Source organism: Calypte anna, chromosome 6 (assembly GCF_003957555.1).
Source record: "Calypte anna isolate BGI_N300 chromosome 6, bCalAnn1_v1.p, whole genome shotgun sequence".
NCBI lineage: Eukaryota > Metazoa > Chordata > Aves > Apodiformes > Trochilidae > Calypte > Calypte anna.
Window position 1 is genome coordinate 13540538 of NC_044252.1, and position 22471 is coordinate 13563008.

Genomic DNA, 22471 nt, shown 5'->3' on the forward strand with positions numbered 1-22471 from the left:
AAGCACAAGAGACAAACCACCAGCCACGTCGTTGAGCACAAAACCTTTACACACCGCTTTACAGAAAGGACAGCGCTGGGCACAGAAGCCCTGTCGGCCCCTTCCCATTACAGAACAGCAATTTCCCATTTAAAAAAACAAGGGGAGAGCGCAGGGAGCAGGATGGATGGCAGAGCCCCAGCTGCTCTTACACCCATCTCAGTGTGTGCGCTCCTCTCCTGCACCTCCCACACCCAGGGGCAGCACAGGGCACTTGGCTGACCCAAATCCCGGAGTGCTCTCACCACCCAGCTGCTCCAGGCTCTGCACCTCCATTCCACTGGTGCCATCCATCCAGGAACCCCATGGCTTCTTTATCAGGAGCAACGGAAGAATTAAAATAAACGCCATGCTGTTTTATAACAACACGAAATAGAAGTGCTTTGGGTGTATTGCTCGATGCCCAGGCCTGCAGGCAGGGCGAATTGTGAAGCAGAGGTGGCAGCAGTAAGAAAAGTCCTTATCTGTTTCCTGAGAGAGGGGAATATTAAGGGGCTGGCAGCAAGCAGAAGCTGGAAATAAAACAGCCTTCAGATTCTAACTCTGATTTACAAAAATCTCCTGTTATGAAGAGTCTGGGCTCACCAGAACCCAGGGCCACCCCACCAGAGGTCGCAGCAGCGGTGCTGGCAGGGCTGAGGAAGGGAATCCAGGCTCTCCTCCCCAGCCCTGCTACTGCTTGGGTGAGGAGAAGTCCCAGGCTGTCTCCTGGGCACATTTCCACATTGCCCGCATCAGCCGAGTGAAGCCCATGTCCTTGGGCTTCTCCAAGCCTCTCATAAGGCGCTGCTTCATTATGGCCACAAACTCCTTGTTGCTCAGCTCACCGTTCCCTGCAAGAAGAAGTAAATATTAGAAACCCTAAAATCTACCACCAGCCTCCTGCCCACATAAAATAACTGTGAAGGTCATCAGCCACATGTGTCATTCATGCAGGGACTGAAATAAAAGCTTGGCTTCAACCTCCCCAGAGATCCTGCTGAGTAAGGGCTGCCAAACCACAGCATGGAAATCCCCAACACCAGGCACGCTGCCTTGCTTTGCCTGGCACTGCCACATCTTCCAGGACCTGAAGCATTTGAGCTTGAAGACAGAAAATACAAATGCAAAGCAAATGCCCAGACACCTGCAGGAGATTCCTCACTTTAAATGATTTAGGAATTTCATTATAGTACTCTAGTGAGGTTAATGAGAGTGATATTGAAAATAAGATTAGGCTGAATTGGGGCACATTCTATTCTGTAGTTGCTTAGCCACCAATAAATTAAAACCTCCAAGATTTTTACTGAGGGTGCTGGTTGGTTGTAGGGGGACAGCAGCAGTCCATGGTGTGACCAACAGTCTGATACCTGTCTGCTGAGGTGCTGATGCCTTCTGCCACAACACTGCACGTCCCCCATTGCCCACTTTGCTCCCCTGCTTATGGCACACAGCTGAAAACACCTATTTCAGCTTCTGGAGAGCAGCACAGGAAAGAAACCCACCTCTGAACACAGAAGAAATGTGAGGGACATCAGCCCTGAAGAAACAAGCCTGCCAGAGCCATCAGCTGCCCAGCTCAAAGGAGAGACAATCTCCCTGGCTGCTATGGGGGACCACATCATTGTATTTCGTGAATGAGTTTCTTCATTTGAGAGCTTGTTTTGTTGTTTGTTTTTTTTTTTCCTGCTTTACATCTGAGTGCAAATCTGGGCAGTGAAATTCCAGCAAACTATCAAGGGGCAAGTAAAATTCCTTCTGGTGCTCTGGGTGTTTGATGCATGCATGGTAATGGCTGTAAACATTAGCAGAGAGAGAACACACACACAAAAAGAGGTCTGTGCCTGATTCCTTCCTTACAGGGACTCATCTGACACCCAGTCTTTCCCCCCAAAATGTTTGTTATAAAAGTATTTAGCAGTTTCTCCTATCAGAAGGTGCAAAAGGAGAGTGTTTGTCAATGCTTCAGTTTACTCTAATCACCCTGATCATCTGGACTGAGGATTGCATCAGAAAGTGGCAATGAAGTTCAGAGGAAAATTTTACAAGAGATGCCATCTTAGAGAGGTGCAAAGAAGCAGGTGGGGCTGAAACCATGAGGGACAACAAGGAATAAAAGAATATTCATATTTACATCAGAAAGCAACAAGCTATTTATGCATCACTGCTGCTGTTGACAGCTGCCAGATTCCTGTGACTGCTGGGCACCAGCATGGCCTCTGATTTTGGCTCGACAGTTTTGGGCAAATGCAGAATTTTGCTACTTTCCAAGTCCTGAGTTGCTGCCAATGTCCTTTGTGTGGTAAAGATTCCACTAATTCTCATTAAATCAGCCTGAGACTACCTCAGTGTGGTAGCACATCAAGCTACCCCTAAGCATTCACATACTCTGCATGCCAGCAAAAAACCAACCAACAATCTTCCCAGCAGGGTACAGAGCTGCCAGTAATCAATTAAGCTGATATTTGTCCCAGGACTTTGGAGATAACAAAGTAGAAGATTGGCTCATTTTCAACACTAAAGTACAACAGCTCAATAAAATAGAGTAAAAAGTACCATGGTTGGTATTTTGTCCCTGTATTTCTTCCCCTGGCATGATTCTCACCCAGCCTGGCTGGGAGGAGGGGGTGAGGTTGGGGTCACTCACCATCGCAGTCAAAGAGCGCAAACACCACATCACACACGTGGTCAGAGAGCTCCACCTTGGCCACCGTCCTGGCCACTTGCTGCATTGTCACTGCAAGGGAGGGAGAGCACAGGATTAGATCTGCCATCCCCTGCAAATGCAGAGGAGCAGAAGACTCTTGTTCCTCCATGGAAAAAAAAAGGTGTCATGTTCTAAGAGGTCTGAGATAAACTTTGTTCCCATCCCGCTCAACCCATCCTTCAAAAACTTCAGCTTCCTACAGCAACACTGCATGGTGTATGGAGATGCTGCTGGGGAGCACCAACATGCTGATATCTGTGTGTTGAAGCCAAGCTAAACATCAGAAACACAGAGATGAAATGGTTTGCCCTCTCCTTTGGTTAAAAGAATCAGAAGAAGTGTTAGCACTACAGCAAACACTGGGTGGGAAATCTCTCCAGGCTTGATCAACAAGGCAGCTCCTTCTGATGGTGTTGCAAAAATTATACTCTGTGATCCAACTGTTGCAACAGGCTGGGAATAATAAAACCTGCTTTTCCTGTTAAGCAACCCAGGGAAAATAACTGTAGAATGAAGCTCATCCACGTTGTCCCTGCAACAGGCTCTGCAGTGAGCAGACAAGGTTTGCCTCACAGTAACATGAAGAGTGCTAAAGAGTTGTTTAACTTTGCCCCCAGACTGGCAGCTGAGCTCATCAGCAAAGAAGGGGGCTGGAGTTTTATTCACATGTGTAGAGAAGAGCAATCCACAGGGCTATCAATCTGGCAGGGTTATGCAATAGATTTTGCTGATGAGCATTTAGCTGCAGAGCTCCCCTGCAGCAAGGCAAAAGAAGGAAGAGGCACAACACAAAATAAGATTGAAACAAACAAAAAAGAAAGCCTCTGCTTTCATCCACAGCATCCTTCTGGGTTCCTGCACTCTGGTCTCTTTGCAGAACTAATGGCCCTACAGAAATTTTCAAGAATTGTGTGTCAGAAAGGAAAAAAACCAAGAACCCAATCGATACCATCAGCAGATTAACTAGAAACCACCTAAAATGTTTCTATTTTTTTTGTTTTTTAATGAATGTTCAGACTATTGGTTCCTTCCACTTATATGTCCCTGAGAGAGGTTTGGGGGCTTCAGGGAGGAATCGACAGCTACCATCATCAGATCCTTTTCCCTTATAAATCTCTTCTTTTAATAATTTAATAATGCAGATGAAAACTGAAATTAGAGAGGTGGATTTAAATACCTAAGATGCTCAAGTAATACCTGCTCTTTCCCTGTTATTACTCTTTCTGAGTTCAAATCCTTTCCTACATGAGATAAGGTAGCTAGAGTCTGCAGTTATTACTCTATACTTCAATTCTGTCACCATAAGCTGGGATATGGCTGCTGCTTCTGTGTGTCTCCTACTAGCAGCCAGGGACTGCTCTGGGGAGAGCAGAGGCAATGCACTCATTAAAAAAACCTTGAATTAATTCTGTTCCCCAGCCTTACACCTGAACCTTGCCAACCAAGCTTTGGAGAGACCTCACAGCTCTCCCAGCCAGGCTGCATAATACATGATGCCAAAGCTCTCAAGAAAACCTGGACTGCAAAGGAAATGGGAATTCACATTTTAAGCACAGGGACAGCCACCACCTCCGCACATCTCTTTCCTTTCAGCTCTCATCTTCCAAATACACACAAATTAGCCAGCAAGAGGCAACACCATCCAACAAATGAACTGTAACACGAGTGAGTGGATGCTTTAGATGGCAGCAGCCCTTCACAAAGGGCTCTGACCATTTAATTAGCTCACACTGACATCAGCTGCTCGCAGCTTAAATGACAAAGCTGCCTCCAGCTTTCCCCCTTGATCACCCCCCAGCGTCACCCATACCCCTAACCAGAGGAGAGGGTGACTATAAATTGCACAGGTATGATGCAGCTGTCTTGGATTAAATGCCATGAACACAAAGTGGCAGCAAATGCCCAAGCCAAATGGTGGGCAGCATCATGTACTCTAACTCCTCACTGCCCCATGTGCTGATGGGGGACTTCAGTAATGTGTGTAAAGCTCACGGAAAAGACAAGGTTTAGGTAAAATAATTTATCTAAACTTAGTTCTCATCTTATTTTTTCTCCTTAAGCACTGTAAGCCATCTCTCACCCAAGACTCAGACATTCAGACAGCAAAAGCAAACCTGTACTTCTTCAGGCAGCAACACCAAATTTTATTTAAATCCTTTTAAATGTAAATCTTCTTTAAAGGTGATCAAGCTTTGATACCATCCTTTCCTTCTGGTGTACCAGGTACCCTAATGAAGAAGTTACTTGCTATAGCTTTATTTGGGAAAAAAACCCTAGTATTATTTCTTTAGTTATAAGTCATGTTTTTCTGCTGAGTTTTCAGCCCCCTCCTTCCATCTTTACGGGATGTTGCATCCTCTTCAGTGTGTGCTTATTTATCTATCACAGCTGCAGCTTCACCAGCTGTAACTTGCCCTTACAGCTGCTGGTTACATCTTCCTCTCTCATTAAGCCAACCATGCCAGTGTCATCTCCACCACACTGTTCTTACTCAATGCTGAAATTCTGCAAGAATGTTATTTCACAGGGGCTGCATGACTCTGATGTGCTCAGTAACAGCCTTGGTGATTTTTATGGAGTCACGAGGAAGGGGAAAGTGTCTTTGCTTTCCACTTCAATGCACGTGCTCCAGACTACAAGGTATCTCAGTGAGGCAAATAAAATGGAAGCAAACCTCCCAAAGTAATTTCTTTACCATTTTGGAATGCAAAACAGGTGTTGTCTGGGGAATCATCTCCTAAAATAAAGCTTGTCTGGATATGGGGCTTTGCAACATCTGCATCCATCTTTCCCTGGGAAAGTGTCCTGGAGTTTATACCACAGAAAATGAGTTCCTCATTTCTCTCTTGAAAACCTACATGGCTTTTAAAATTTCAAGTGTTAGCTCTCCTTTAATGAGCCATCTGAGTAATTTTATGCAAGCTTAGTGTCTGCCACATTACTATCTTTTCTTTTTTTCCACTCTAATTCCCAGAACTGCACTGTAAGTAATGCCTCACCAAGTGCTTACAAAGAGGGCTTTTCTATGGGTGAGATCCTACCCAGATAGCAAACATCCCTTTTGTCCTATGTCCTGAGATTATTTGCATTTTTGGCTAAAATAATGGGCAACTGGGCTGCTGCCTTCGTTTCCTGACCACCAACCAGGGTGATGGGAACAGGGTCCCTGCCCTGGGGGGTCCCAGTCTGTGGAGGCAGGACACAGGTATTTTGGTCTCCCAGAAATTGGGATGTATAAGGTTGACACACACATTTCATTCGAAGCATCCCAGTTGGAAAGGTTGGGTGTCATCTCTGACAATACATGGGAGCATGAGGGAAGGTGATAGGGATCACACTGCTGGGAAACAAACAGAGCTACCAGACCAAAGGGAGAGCCTGGACACTGTTTATGTAATATTTGAAGCCATAAATAAGAAAGAAGATTTCAACACAGTTTCTAAACTAGAAGATACTCAGCATCTTCCAGGGGCTCCTGATCTATGGAAAGTTTGTCCTCAAGGCTACCAAGGCTTACCATTTCTTAAAGCTTTATGGAGAGGCATCCTCTGCTGTGATGGAACTTTGCCCAACAACTCCTTGCATCAGCACTCAGCAAGCACTGTACTGTAAAGGTGAATGTACTAAAATCCAAAGGGCAGGAGAGCTCCACACTCCTCCTGTGTGAGTACATGGACTTCCACAGTCCCTGTCCATCAGGATGCACACATACACACACATCAGTACATTGGTGTGAAGGCAGCAAAGGTGATGATGACCTGTGATGCTGAAGTGCCTCTGCAGGACACCACAATTCATAGTTCAACTCTTGGTCTCACACATTATGGCAAATACTCATCCAGGCTTTCCTACAGACACACAGAGGCTGTGGCATCGCCATCCTTGGACATACCCAAACCCTGGCTGGAGGTGGCCCTAGGTGAGCAGCTGTTGGACTAGAGGGTCCCTAGAGATTCCTGCCACTCTCACCTACCCTACATAAGTCTTCCCCAGACAACTACCAGTCTTGCCTACATGCTGTTACTCCAGAGGAGCAAGGTGAGCTGTGCCTCCATGGGGGACTGACTTCACCCAGCTCCCAAGGGAGGTTAAAGCAAGAAGCAATTCCGCACATACTGCCCCTCCAATCTCATTCTCTACCTCTTATCTAATTCCCTGCCAAGTCTGCAGCCACTCTGAACTCCTTTATTCAAATAAAACCATCTTCCTTTAACCCCTCCTGGGCTTCAACCCTACCCTGAGCCACTGGAGCAAGCTGAGCCATCTCCCCTTGCTTTGGTGTATCACTAGAGAAGGGCATCTGCACTGTGCCCTGGAACACAAAGGAGTCAGACTGTGGCTCTCTGCTGGCACCAGCAGAATGGCTGCCTGCAAAGTCTGGCTGCAGACAGTGCCAAAAAAAAAGTGCCATTCACATCCTCCTCTCAAAAGGGGAATAAGGGAGAAACTCGACACCGCTCCTGCTGCCAGCTGTAATCAGGCTGGAAAAGTTTTCCAATAATGCTTATGATTTAAGAGAACAATGGCCATTATGTTTCTGCTGAAATGAAAGATGCACTAACAAATAATCTGTGTTATTCTATGCATCATTAAAATACATACTTATGATCATTTTTAGAAGAAGAGATTTGATTCAACCCAGGTTTCCAAGCTACATCTGTTTGGCACCATCCATTTTTTTCCTCTTCAATTTTAAACGGCCCTTCTAAAATTATAAAAGTATTTGCTGCATTAGGTTGGCAGCAATTTATTAAATACACAAACTATCCCCTCCCTCCTCCCTATACAGTGAGTGATTTTTTCATGCTTGTTAGTTTTTAATAAGCAACCTTGTGAAAACTTGACTTTTGGAACAGTACACCCCATTTATTGCTTATTCCACAGCCAGGCAATTGCCAATTTTCTGTAGTATCCTCAGTAAATCAGACTTGCTGGGCTATTACCTCCTCGTGGGAAGCTGCAGAAAGGGCTCTGTGCAGCAAACACACTTCTGTACTTCATATTTTTACTTTTAAATGGAACAAAATCCTATCAGATTCTTTTAACTTTAATTCTGAAGGGTGATCTAAGACAAAGAGTACATATGATTTCCCCACACACAAATGTAACATGTTTTAGTCCCTTTGTCATTTCATTTAATTTTGCAGCTGCCTAAATATATCATCTCTAACTTTCTTGTAGACAAGAGGTTCCATTTAGTCTAAAAAACTTTGAGTTGGCCATGGTTTTTTTATTTTATTTTTAATATTGCCATTGTGAGTGTCTTAAAAAACAACTCTTACGAGATCTAGAAAAGAAAACCAATTGTGACAGAACCTGGCAGCAGAGAGATGGTATTTTTGTCTTTAAATGTATGATATTTTAAATTTTTTTTTCTTTTTTTTTAAATCAGTGTGTCAGATCTGACAATATACCTGATATGGACTTAGCTCAGAAAAGGAAACGTGATGAGATGAAGGAGGATATGGCTTGGTCTAATAAATAAAACACATGGTTATCAAGCTCCCCAGGAAACACCAGCTCTGAGGTTTCTTCAGCCAGCTTCTCCAGCCACACACAGCCTCTGGACTGTGGGTTATCTAAAGAGAGCCCGCTCTGAACAGACTTTAATGCTCAGTCTGGAATCTCAGTGGGGTTCCAGCATTACCCTTTCCTTCTCTCCAGCATATGTGAGAGCTCTAAAGGTGCTTGCCAGTACTCAATTTCAGATCAGAGAGTTAACCCTGGTCATACTGCTATTGCTATTATTCCCAGGCAAAGCCTATTTTTAAGTAAAGTTGAGAATTAGTAAGAGTTGAACAGTACCCACTGCTGGTTAGTGTCTCTGCTGTGTCAATCAGAGATGTCTAAAGAAGATACACTTGGCAAGAATGCTTCTTATAATACTGCTTGTCTTTGCCAACAGTAATTTTTCAAGTACTTTGTAAAAGGGGAAAAAATGTTGCTTCAGAAGATGAGGATGAAGAAGAGACATTGCTGTGCCTGGGGCCTGGTACCAAAGCCTGTGATACACTCACTAGAGTCATCTTGCCTCTGCATGCATCAGGCCTGAACAGTCCTGCTGAAGATATCACCATGATATCACCACTGACTAACCTGAAACCATGAAATTACTGCTTCCTAATCTATTCAGGTAAGACTTTTCAGCCTTTCCCCCCTCTAAGTCTAAACTAGGGAAGTATAAAACCTGAAATCATTCTTTATCTATGGATGTAGAAAGTTAAACCATTCATTAAAGGGAGGAATTGTGATTTTGATACACTTTAACCAGCCTGAGCTTGTTCGACATCTTCCCAACTCCAAAGACACAGCATGAGTTGAGCTCCCTCATACTTTCAGCATGTCTGTCTCTCAAGTTTTAATACCTTTATCCAGGGAAGCTCCAGCCATGTGGTAGAAGCTCAAAGCTGTGTCCACGTCATTTATGTTCTTCAGAAAAGTGAAGAAGTTCTCCACCTCTTCAAATGTCAGTCCCTAGGACAGAAAAAGACAGTCTTATGGTGATGGGAAAAGGAGATTGTGACACTACCTAGATTACAAGGACAAAGCAACTCATCAGCCCAAAGCTGTAGCCAGAGAGAAATTAATCTAAGTGCTCAAAACAGCCCCACCTTGGCACTCAAGGACATAGTTTGTGACCTGTACTTTTGTAAAATGCCTCTGCTTCCCTTCTGACCCCACCTGGCTCCCATTTGGCTCTTGATCTGTAGCCTGCCCTTGTCCAGAAGAGCAGACACACCATGAGACTGGTTGGGATGCAGGCAGACTGCTTCAGGTAGCTCCATTTATATATTTTTTTTAAGCCTGCACACTTGCAACAACAATAATGAAATAGTTCACATGCTCCAAGGTCTCTCCCAAGAGATTCAAGGATCCCTGGGGGATCCACATCTTATCTGGTGACACAGGAGGTGATATAGGAAACCACAGGCACATATGGATGTTCCCCAGTTGGCAGGATGGCTGTGGGGCTGGACTGCTTTCTGCTCTGCTCACTGGCACAATCCCCTGGAGCTCATGTGCTGGGTCAGTGCCTATAGCCACACACCCAGAGAGTCACAGAAAGGTATCCTGAGATCCTCAGTCCTACCAGGGGAGGCAGTAAGCAATCTGCTCCTCTCTGCATTGATCTGACCAGTGAGGAGCACATCAGGAGAGCAGCTGCAAATGAGTGCAACTCTGTGACCTTCAGCCGATGACACTCCACAGCACAACACAGATCCACAGAATTGTTCCAGTTGGAAAAGACCTTCAAGATCATCAAGTTCAACCATTAATCCAACAGCCCATTTTATTGATCTGTTTAGCACAACCACATCAGTGCTGGGATGAGAGCTGCAAACTCCCCCAACCACAGCCACAGCTCAAAGCCAACAGGAGAGGTAAATCACCTCCATGGTAATAACCACTCAGTCTTCCTCTCTGGAAGAGATAAATCAGCTTGTCAAGTGGAGTTCATGTTCAGGCTCCTCCTATTCTGTCTAGTATGACAGAATGATATAGCAAGATACTAAAAATCTGAACTGCATAACACAGAATGGTTCCAAGGTCTGGATGGAAGAACTCACATTCAGCTGATACTGCCAACTATAAATTTATACAACTTGCTGTAACCCTGCTGAAACTCTTCACAACAACTTTTAGTTAGAGAAGAAGCCACCTATCTTTTTTTTTTAAACAAACCCACATATCTTACAATCTTCTCATATAAATGTGGTGACTCTAGAATTCTAAGCAGAATAATTATGAAAAATGTGCAGCCTGTTTCTGTCTTCACTGTAACCTGAGCAAGCAGCAATGCACAGTGTGCAACTCTCTTGGCATTGGATTCGTGAATCCAGACCAAAAAGAGGTAGCAAAATGCACAAATGGACAGCAGATCAAAAAAAACCACAAACAAACCCCATTTACCATACAGGGATCTTTAAACATACATCTACTCTGCTTCCCAAGTGGTATGCTAAATGATGTACAGCAGAATTAAATAAAATAATGTCCTAGCAAAAAAATGATTAAAAAAATCAGATACATCTGCAGGAAGTACTACAAAGATTCCTCTGTTTTGTACAACAGATCTAGAGGAGAAAAACCTTTGCAATTCAGATACCCATCTGGATACCTCCCTGCTATGTGTTTCCTGATGGTCACGCTCCTGGCTGGGAGAAGAGTTCTGAATATGTGGAAAGCTGCAGGAACCAGAAGACATGTGGCCACCTGCAGTCCAGCAGAAGACACTGTGCCATGGTTTTGACTTTCTCTGCTTGGAACACCTGGCCTGGAGCTGTGCCAGGGGAGGTTTAGATTGGATCTCAGACAGCACTTCATCACAGAAATGAGGATATCAGACATATATCAGACATGGATATCAGATAGCACTTCCTCACAGGGTGATCAGGCATTGGAATGGACTGCCCAGGGAAGTGGTGGAGTCAGTACCCCTGGAGGTGTTTAAGGAAAGGCTGGATGTGGCACTTAGTGCCATGGTCCAGCCAGTGTGGTACAATTAGGCCCTAGGCTGGACTTGATTATCTCAGAGGTCTTTTCCAGCCTCAGTAATTCTGTGATCTGAGGTTTGCAGCAGTGGCTGCAAGGCATCCTGGCAGCTATTTCAAGCAAAGAGCCCAAATTTCACATTTTCCTGAAATTTTCCACCATGAGATGGCAGATGTTAAGGCTGTCTGTGCAAAACAGCCCCTTGTTTAGTACCAACCCTGAAGTTGCTAGGGAAGGTTTAGATGCTTGCATATGTAAATTTGTGGTCCTTTCACTAGCTGAAAAAGCAAAACCAATGATGTACAGGGCTATCCTACAAATCTGGGCTTTCACGTGGACAGAGGACCTGTATTTGTGTAGCAAAAAAGGACACACAATTATTTTACTCCTGCTTTCTTTGGAAAGCAACAGCAAGTCAAAGCCCCTATTCCTTTTGGCATCAAGGGAGTTACAGCAGGTTAGTAAACTCTGCAGATGATGATCCTGTGCTGCTACAGAAGTAGGGTAGTAAAATGAGAAAAGAAGGGGTTTGGGGGAAAATTCTTACAAAACACATTTACACTGTAAACCTCTCTGACCTACCAAGTGTTCAGTGACTGGGAAGCACTGCAGGATAAATTGAATGGCTGGGTGGCTTTAAGGTCTGTGAGGTGTGGAAAGCAAAGGGGAAGCAGCAGACAGTGCCGGCTCTGCTCCCTTTTTTATCCAGACAGAATAACAGAGCCTGAGCAAAGCAGCTGTGTGCTCTGCAGATGTCTGGGTTACAAACACCAAGCAAGAATTAATTTGCTCAGGAAACAAAATGGGAAATAAATTCCCACTTTGAAGTGGTAAAATGCTTTCTGGCTTAGTACTCTGTTCATTTACAAAGAAAACTTCGCAAGTGCATCCCTGAATAAGTTATCCAGAAGGCTCAAAAGGGGGTTAACATGATTCTGGTCAGGACAGGCCTGTTTTTAAGAAGATGGGGAAATTTAAGCTACGTAAAAACACTGAGAGATGAATCAGGGTGATCCAATAAAAATACATAAGAATACTTTAGATACAAAGGGCTGCACACAAATCCTCAAGGGATGTGGTCTTCTAAAATACCTCAGGGGAAAAAAGAACCCCATAAACTTTCATTAAAAGGTTCTCTTGAATAAAAGACAGTGCAAAGTAAGGCACCAGGCTGGATTCTCCATGTGCTAAAACCTGCTAAAGTGGAGGGCTTCAGTCCTCAATATCTCTAGTTCTGCATAAGCATTAATTTTGAGCTGCCTCAGCTGCAAGAAACAGGCTGATCTGCCTCCAAATGCTGTGGCATCCTGAATCCTTTACATCTCCTAAAATAATTAAATATCTTGAACTTGTTAACACAGTTGATCCTAATTTTGGGATTTGGGGTGTTTTATTCCCCATGGTCTAAGAAATCATGAGGGTTTCCACAAATTCCATTTCTTGCAAATGTCATTGTTTTGTCCTATCCCCTGGTTTTTCTTCTTGAAAGTACTGGGGATAAAGAAAGGAAATGGCTTGTTCTGAATCAGGTTATCTGTAAATGGAAACACAATCTGGGTGATATGGCAATGAATGATAAGGTACAAAAAAAAAAAAAGTTCTTCCTCTGCCACGGATGTCAAGGTCTTGGTGTACACACGAAAGGCAGAAAACACCCACTGCAAGTAATCTTCCAAAAACCTTCCTAATTTCTCATATACCCAGCTACTGTTCAATAATATATATATGCACATATAGATGTGTATTAAAAAAACCCCACAACAAATCACAGCAAAAGAACAGATAGCTAATAACAGAGCTGGTATTTTCTGTTAGACACACACCACAGTAAAGTATTTCTTCCATGAGAAATCAAATGATGGCTGTTAAAATTCAGGGGGATTGAGAAAGCTGACTCTGCAATGCCTTGCCCGAAGAACAAATGAAGTGACACAACCTTAGAAACATCAATGATCTCATTATAGCTGGTGACCAACAGCTTGAGAAGTGAGATTTCCAAATATTAACATGCAATGTGTCTCAGCTCTAATGCTGACACCATCTACTGATAACAGCCTTTTTTCTGAGTCTTTTTTCGTACAAAACAGAAGGGAATCTGCAAAAAACATCTTTCTAGCATCCTACAGCTAGGAGAAGCTGCAGCTCCTCATGAAACTCTGAGCATGGCATTTTGACTCTTTTATGGTTTCCTCTAGTTTTTAAGTTTCTGACACTACTTGCAGTTAATAGAGAGATATTAGCCTATGTGCTCTGCTGCTTCAGCACACCAAATTCTCCTCCAGCATCAGCAAAAGAGGGAGAAAATGGGCAAAAAAAAAAAAAAATACAGTGAAGCAGCTTTATGTGAATTGAAGGGTCCCGAACATCACAGGAGTCCAGTTAAAGGCTCCAAAAAGGGACAAGAAACTAGACACTGGGAAATACTTGTGTTTTATAACATGATTTGCATCTAAACCAGCTAAGAAATAAATGCTAGTTCTCATTTGATGAATTGCTTCTTTATAACCTAGTTAGTAAAAGAACAATTCATCTTTAAAGAAGCAGATGTGAAAATCTAATACTGAAGCAATTTGGCAGCCCATACTTGCCTTACCTGCTAAAGCATGTCCTTTTGGTACAGATATCTTATTCCAAGGTCTCTCACTCAATTAACAAGTGTAGGATCTGCAAATTTATTCCTCTCTAAAACATCAGTAATTCAAATTACTTTCACATCAAATCATAACTAAACAATAAACTGCCCAGTAGCAACAGCTACTTAATTCAAGGTCAAGCCAGGAACTAGGAACAGGTCTTCAATGTTTCTTCTGGTTTAATCCAGATCCAGAGTGTGGTTAAGCAAATTTACATTTTGAAAATGACAGCATCCATCTTAATGGGCACGCTGCCCCGGACACTGACCACTGCATTCTCAACCCTTCCATCTTCCTGCTGCTGGTGAAGTATTTGCCATTTGCAAAGTCAGTGCATCTGCCCACACTGTTTAACAGGGTGTGGGTGCTTCCCGAATTTGCCACTGACCTCTCCATCTTGGAAGTGCTTCTTGAGCTGCTTCAGCATGACCGTGAGCTTCTTGGACTGCACCCCACTGTAGGCCAGCAGCATGCTGCCGAACTGCCGCTCCGTGATCCGCCCATCCACTGGGTCGTGCCGCTCAAACTGGGAGAGGGGAAGAGAAATAAAAAGGGAGATTAAAGCCAGGCTGCACAGCAGAAAGCTCCATCCAGGGGTAGGATGGGAAAAGGCAGTGTAATAAAAAATTAACATTGAAGGAGAACTCCTAATGCATTCAAACATTCGCTTCCCCCGAGACCGTCTCTATAATAACATTTTCCCTATGTGCTAGACCTTGGAAAACCTCTCAAGAAATCTTTGTGTCTCACTCTCCTAGGTTTATCTTGAAGTGTTTGTAGAGTTGGGCTGGAAAAGGCAGGATAATTACTTAAACTTGAAACCAAGCTAGTGTCCACAGGTCTTCAAAGGGGTGAAAAGCATGAACAAATACTAAGGTGTTTTTCACAGGCACCTCCAGCTTGGATGTCTCAATAAGCATCCAAAGAATTTGGCTACTGAGTGACAAAACGGATCAAAAAAAAGCAAAAAAAACAAAAACAAAAACAAAACAAAAACAAAAACAAAAAAAAAAAAAAAAAAGCACAAGACTGAGCCAACATACAAGTATGTGAAGTATGTGCTTCAAAAAAAAAAAAAAAAGTATTTGCAGTGAGGCTGCTGTGGTTCTGCAGAACCTCCCACAAGCCTTTCAGCAAAGAAAGGTCTCCACTAGCCATCTATCCAGCACTGCTTCATGTTCTCCTAGCATTTGCTGCAGTGGAGAAGGAAAGAGGAGTTCTCCTGACTTGGGAAGGTAGTGGGTTTGGGCACCATGTCTGTGCTAGATAAATAATGCAGATTTCATTTTTTCCCTTTCCTCACCCTCACCTCTTTGTAGTTCTAGAAACACTAACATTAATTCCACAGATCTCAGCATTCAGAATCCCTAATTTGATGCCCTTCAGATTTATCAGAAAACATATGACCTAGAGGACAGTTCTTAACAAGCCAGAAGATGACATTTAACAGCAAAATTAATTTTAAAACTCCTACAGCACAACTCAGTACCACTGGCTTGTCATCCTGTTGCTCACTGAAGTAACCATTTCTGCCCCAGTCATTCTTCTGGGCTTAACTAGAGAGCTAATACAAAAGCTGGAGAGATGAAGGTGGGGAGACAAAAGCTGGCAGATCCATCAGCCTTGCTTTCCAACCCTGTGCAGGCAGAGCTCCAGACACATGCTTTTAATATACACACTCTGTATAATTTCTGTACTAATGCCAAGTTGGGGGCAAATACTTTAGTTATTACATGTCAGCCAGGTTCTGCTCTTTTCCCAGAGGGACAGCAGGTGATTCCTACTGCATTTGAAACACACAAAGTCCTCAGGGCTGGAAGTGTTTGGATGATCTACTCAGGCCAGGGGCACCTCCCAGCCAGCCCATTTCTGCTCCTCAGTACCTTGTGCTTTTGCTTGGGTGGCCCATGCAATATTTGGGAAAAAAGATGCCACTTTTTACTGGAATCTAATATAGACCTGGGGGTTTCCTCACAACACAAAACACTGGCCTTGTGTGCTAGGGAAAGGAGAAGAGAAGGTCATTTGCTGAGAAAGTACATGTTCTTCATTAGAAACCTGAGGCAGCCCTTTCTGCCACATTTGAAGAATGCAAGGGAGTTCTTCAGTCCCCAAGAGACACGAATCAGTCCTGTTTCAAAAGCAGAACTGATGCTTTCTTTTGCTGTAACACTCCTATTTTCAGCCCAAAAGACACTAATCAGTATTTTTCTTCCAACCACCTTCAAATATCCTGAGTATTAGTGGAGTGTGACATCTCATCTTTTATTAAAGGGTAACAAATGAATCTGAATATCTCAAATCAGCCTTGTAAGAGATGAATATGCTTAGAAAAATTCTTGAGTCTGCATCTAAGAGGCCATCAATCCTCGTCTCCCCACCCTGCACGACGTGGTCATTGTGTAGCTCCACAGGGTGGCACAACCAGCACAGCTCCCTGAAGTCTTGCAGATGGGGAATTAAAAAGGGCCAACTTTTGAGGTTTTTTTTAACTAGGCATCCAGATAGTGCTCAGATTTGCATTACTGAATGCAAAAAAGGACCAGAAAAAAAAATTAAAATGCTTTTAATCTTAATTTTCCCCTGACGTGGCTTCCACAAAGCCTTGTGGTGCCAGCTTCAAGGTAAGAAAGTGGGATTATTCTCCAAATGCCATGTTGAAGAAGTTTTAAAGGGAGCACAATGATGAAACACATCATTTCAGCCCAGTTTTCCTCTTTCTTTTCCATTTTCAGATGTGACCCCAAGATGTTAGAAGCAATTGTAGAGGGGTTTCAGCAAGTTCTTTGGCTCCCCTTGCTAAGACTTTTCCAAATAAAAGATGATGAAACACACCTACAGCCTGAGGATTTTGTAGCCATGAAGCTGGGAGAAAGGCAAATAAGATGCTTTAAAAGCAGCATCACTTGTAAAATTCAATGCAAACTAATTTTCTGTAGCTCATATGTTACTATTTAAAGCTGATAAACTCAGTGATCTTATTTAGTGGCACCTATTACTAAACATTTCCAGATAGAGAATAAGCATTATTCCTCCTCTGATTCACCTTCTTGGCTTCTGGTCCTTGGGCTTAGGGATTTCCTTGGTGGGAAGCTGCAGCTCGACAGTTAAATCTGAATTTTTTTCCCAAGAGGTACCTGATGCCACCTGGCACCTGCTAATTCTTTTACAGAATGAAAATGAAGCAGAGTGGCCCAAAAGTTCCCAGGCAGGTACTACTGGCATGCTTTCAACCATCACTGACACAAGAAGAGGGTGGACAGAGGGGAAAATAAAATTCAACAAGTGCTATTTCATCAGCTGTCATAAACACAAGCCAAGGCAGGCAGGGAAAGCCCTTCTGGAGGCAAACCTTCCCACAGTGTCTGTTAAAAATAGCTCTTGATATTCAGGGATGAGGATCTCACCAGCTCCAAGCAGCAGTGGCAAAATATGGAGCACAATGAACACACTGATGCTTTCTGGCATCTTGCAGAATTTATTGACACCAAAATGGAGCAAACAGAGCACCCATCCTCCTGCCAGAGCCTTGGTCTTGATCACAGCCGTAGCAAGAGCCTTGCCTGCAGCAGACCCACTGCATGAGACAGAAGAGCTTTAGACTTCAAATTCATCACTCAGCTGGGTGATTGTGTGAAAGGATAAAACAAAGCTAAAACATATCTAAGATGAAGGAGCTGAAATAATTTTATACAAATCTCCTGAAAGCACAACATCATCTTGGGACCCTATGAGTAAACCAACTCATTCCCCCTCCCTGTAGGCTCCAGAACTAGTTCCAACTTTTTATTTTCGTGGGTGGTCATCAGGTGCAGTGACAAGTCAAAACACCACACAAATGTTATTCACAAGAAATCAAAAAGCATGAAAACCATGAAAATTAATACTTCTTATTCTAGGCTTATCTCACTTTAAAATCAGCACCCTGAACAATAAGCCAAAACACTCAGAGATGCCCAAAGTCAGTCCCTGGCAGTCCAGCATTATGCTCTTCCATACACAGGCACACAGGGATGTTGATTGCAAAGGACAGCCTGGAAAATTTTCAAGATTAAATATAATCAAAGTTTCCAAATTCAAATATAATTGTCACTGAACTAAGAAAAAGCAACAGAATCACAGTGATGGGTAAAGAAAGCTCAAAACTTGCCTCCAAGCTAGTGTCAGATACATTTGAATGAATTACTGAAGGGATGAGGGGGGGAAATATAATTTAAAAATTATGCAGAAAGAGAAAAAATTTGGTGAGAGAATTCTAGAATTCTGCCTGTTTTTTTTCTGATATATTAGCTGTTTTGTTTATTCACAAAGAAACTTGGCTTCAAGTGATTTGTGAGTAAAAAAATTATTTGTCCCACCTCCTTGTCTGGGAGCAGAGGTACCACATCTGCACTCTCTTGCCTTCTTCAGTGTTTTCTGGCCAACCAAACACAGCTCACCCATCCTCTCTACTGGAAAAATGAAGGAGGGTGCAAAGTCTACACTAATTTATCTTTTTTTTTCAGTACTCAACACACAGTCTATGAACAGTGTTGAATGTTAAAATCCCCCAGGTATTTGAGAAGGCAGCAAAACCAGTGTCCTTTCCCAGGTAATCACAATCCTTTGCATTCATGTATGTGACATTGCTGTGCAGGTTATTTTTCTGGTCACTCACAGGTCAAAAAAACCCCAAAACTCACAAGACACAATGCAGGGTAGAGCACGCTGAGACATATTCCATTCAAACAAGTTCTGTGACAGCCTTCTTCCCTTCCATCTTTCTTGAAGGAAAAGCATAGAATCATCATCATCATGGTTGGAAAGAAGAGGTCAACACCCGCCTCACTACAGCCTCCTTCCAGGTATCTGTAGAGAGTGATAAGGTCTCCTCTCAGCCTCCTCTTCTCCAGGCCAAACAGCCCCAACTCCTTCAACCTCTCCTCATAGGACCTGCTCTCCAGACCCCTAACCAGCCTTAGCTGCTCTTCTCTGCACCCTCTCCAGCACACCTCAATATCCTTCCCATCCTGCAGTGCCCAAAACTGCATACAACACACTCCAGGTGCAGCCTCACAAAGGCTGAGTACAACATCTCCTCCCTGCCCCTGCTTTCACACTGCTCCTGATATGGCCCAGGCACCAGCTGGGACAGAGCAGCTCCTGTGTGTGACACTCACCATCTGGGAAACTGAGGAGGGAACAGGGGGGCCCTACCCTGTTCTGAACTGCACCTCCAAAATCAAGGCACTCAACACAGTCAGAGTCCAACACCTCCGGAGCAGCTTCCCTTCACAGCCACTTGGTGCCAGCAGCGGATCCTGCATCCAGCAGCGGATCCTGCATTCACACACCAGCCAAGGACTTAGCAAGCAATGAAACCTAACAAGCTCTGGTGTTCTCCCTGCAAGAGAGGACACCTGATATATAAAGAAATTAGCCCAAAATGTAACAGGCAGTATTTAGGTGTTCATTAAAAGTCAACATGACATGCAACAAAATCAAAGGGTAAGAAGGCAGAAGAAATGGGACATAACACTTAAACTCTCCCACTGCCAACCTGACCCAGCTTTGCTAGCCCAGCCCATATACCCCATTAAAATACTTTCTACAATCACTTAAAAGACTACCCCTAATCTTAAATACATGTTACATTCTCCCACTTCCCTCAAAAGAGAGCTCCATCAGACAGGATGAACATCTTCCTGTTCCTCTCTAAGCTGAAATAAGCTTCCTTCTAGCTTAACTTTCCATCTGAATAAATGACCCAACTCCACTCTTCAATGCATGGAGGAAGAGCTTCATCACATGAGGAAAGCAGAAGGCAAGTAAACAGTTATCTCTGCTTCCACATCCCCTTAACTGCACAACTTTACAGAAAGGCAACACAAGGACCCACCAGGAAACAGACCCATAAACCCCGTTTCCAGTCTTCACTGTTTTCCCCCCACTAACTCAATCCACCCTCTCCTGTGGGAAATCAAATGCCAGCTTCTGAGAAGCATCCAGCCTGAACCAATTCAGAAGCATCACCACAAGAAACACCTTTATTCAAAAATTCATTGGAACTTCTTAAATACAGGCACTGGCTTCCTTTAAACTCTTTCTGCCACCACCAGCTGCAAGGCTCATTGCTGGGAAATGAAGCAGCTCTGATGGATAAGGAATCATTGGGCATGGGCAGGAGATCCTCCTCTGGATCCTCCTTATACCATAGACATGGGGCATTACAAATGCTGCCATGGTCTCAGACCACCCACTTTGTAAATGTGGACCTTTCCAACCTGAGAAATACGGGAAACCAGGAAATGTCACTTAAACCAAAGGTTTAGGTTACAAACAGCATTGTGTCTCTATGAGCACAGACCTGCAGAGCAGGGAACAGTGTATTGCCATTGCTGCCACCAGACTGACCTGTCCCCAGGAGAGCAACACCAGCTCTGCAACTGCCTGGAGAGAGATGCCACAGGACACCAGACCCTCAGGCAAGGGCTGTACAACCACAAATGGATTTAAAATATTCACACTTGAAACTCGGGGTTTCTTCTTTCCTGACCTAGTATTGCATTTTTGATCTGTCCACTGAATGGTGGCTTATTTTGTTTTGCTTGCTTTCTTTGCTGAAGAAGATTATTCAAGTGATGGTCAGATCAGAGTTTTAAAAGGGATATTAAACACAAATACCATGACACACAGTACTCCTGTACAAGAATCAGCATCTTCCACTTCTTAGATTTTTATTTTTTCACTGTACTTATCTTCTGTAAATTCAATGTAGATATTTTTGAAACTCCAAACTAAGTACAACCAGGCACCTGGCAATATAATTTCCTCCCTCTTGAAACACTTATATTAGCAAAATACCTATCTATATTTGAACAGGTTCTAAATTTCTAGAAGGGCTTAATCTAGAAACCAATCAAACTATGTATTCCCTAAAATCCCAAAGCAAGCATCTAAAAAAATAAATGTGGGCACCACAAGGCAATGAAAAAATTAAATCAACAACGACTTTTGGATGGAGAGAAAAGCATTGAGGGATGATTTTTGAGCTTATTTATGCTGACAAAACAAAGAGCAGGAGCAGAAATATTGCCAATACTAATTTGGTTATGTTTAGGGGTACTTGAAAAAAGTGACCTGTTCTGAGAACCACAGTGTGTATAATAAGGAATTCAAAAGAGTCTGAGAAAGAATGATTTGTAGGGTAATATTCAGATCCACAATATGACCCTCTAAAGTGGTATTTGCTCAAAGCTTTATTTGACAGGCTGTAATACATTATTTATCTGCAAACTACTGCAGCACTGGCTGTGTTTACTCTTGGGGAGAAGCAGGCTGCCAGGATCTCTTGTCAAGTTGCACACAGAACTATGACAGGGGAAGAAGAAAAAAAAGGGGAAAACTGTACATCTTCCTAAACCCCAGCAACCTCCTTTGTCCAAAAAAAAAAAAAAAAAAAAAAAAAAAGGAGTAAAACAACTGGGGGCAAGGTGAAACGCTCCAGATACAGCCTGATATACTGCATTGGCAGCATGCAAACAGCTGCTGAATCACAGAAGCAGCCAGGTTGGAAAGGACCTCTGAGATCATCAAGTCCAACCCTTGATCCACTACCACTGTGGTTACCAGACCATGGCACTGAGTGCCACATTCAGTCTCTTCTTAAAAATCTCCAGGGACAGAGAATCCACCACCTCCCTGGGCAGACCATTCCAATGCCTGATCACCCTCTCTGGAAAGAATTTCTTCCCAATATCCCACCCCTGGCTCCAACCTCCTTTCAGGGAGTTGTAGAGACTGATGAGGTCTCCCCTGAGCCTCCTCTTCTCCAAACCAAACACCCCCAGCTCCCTCAGCCCTTCCTCACAGGACTTGTGCTGGATCCCTTCACAGCCTCCTTGCTCTTCTCTGGACCCGCTCCAGCACCTCAATCTCCTTCCTGAACTGAGGGGCCCAGAACTGGACACAGAACTCAAGCTGTGGCCTCACCAGGGCTGAGTACAGAGGAAGAATCCCTTCCCTGGACCTGCTGGCCATGCTGTTCCTGATCCAGGCCAGGATGCCATTGGCCTTCTTGGCCACCTGGGCACACTGCTGGCTCATGTTCAGCTTCCTGTCAATCCAGACTCCCAGGTCCCTTTCTGCCTGGCTGCTCTCAGCCACTCTGTGCCCAGCCCGGAGCTCCCCATGGGGTTGTTGTGGCCAAAGTGCAGGACCCAGCACTTGGCCGTGTTGAACCTCATCCCATTGGAATCAGCCCAACTCTCCAGTCTGTCCAGGGCCCTCTGCAGAGCCCTCCTGCCTTCCAGCTGATCCACACTCTCCTCCCCCCCAGCTTAGTGTTGGCTGCGAATTTGCTAATGGTGGACTCAATCCCCTCATCTGAATCATCGGTGAAGATATTAAACAGAACTGGGCCCAGCACTAATCCCTGGGGGACACCACTGGTGAGCGGCACCAATTGGATGCAGCTCAGCAGGTTGCTGACTGTTCCCTGCAGGATTACAGGGGGGCTATTCAGCTTCTTATTCTTATTTCTCTCTACAAGCCCCAAAAGCAGCTGTCCTCAGGACAACTCTTTCAAGAGTCTTACTCTTGAAAACTGAGGTAAAGGTGTTAAATAAATACCTCAACCTTT

The 22471-nt window shown here is 43.8% G+C and overlaps 1 protein-coding gene across 3 annotated transcripts in view; it reads right to left on the reverse strand.

Annotated features, from left to right (window-relative positions):
• Positions 1 to 28: 28 nt before the first annotated feature.
• Positions 29 to 22471, reverse strand: part of MICU1 (mitochondrial calcium uptake 1) — a 104620-nt gene continuing 82177 nt past the window's right edge. For 2 of the 3 annotated variants that reach the window (XM_030453617.1, XM_030453616.1), the window contains 4 exons: positions 14240 to 14377; positions 9091 to 9199; positions 2666 to 2755; positions 675 to 872 (listed from right to left, as the gene is read on the reverse strand). In XM_030453617.1, coding sequence (XP_030309477.1) covers positions 712 to 872; positions 2666 to 2755; positions 9091 to 9199; positions 14240 to 14377 — 498 coding nt within the window. In that variant the 3' untranslated portion in view covers positions 675 to 711. Of the gene's footprint in view, positions 873 to 2665; positions 2756 to 9090; positions 9200 to 14239; positions 14378 to 22471 lie in introns of all 3 variants that reach the window. The other variant, XM_030453615.1, reaches the window with a different exon arrangement.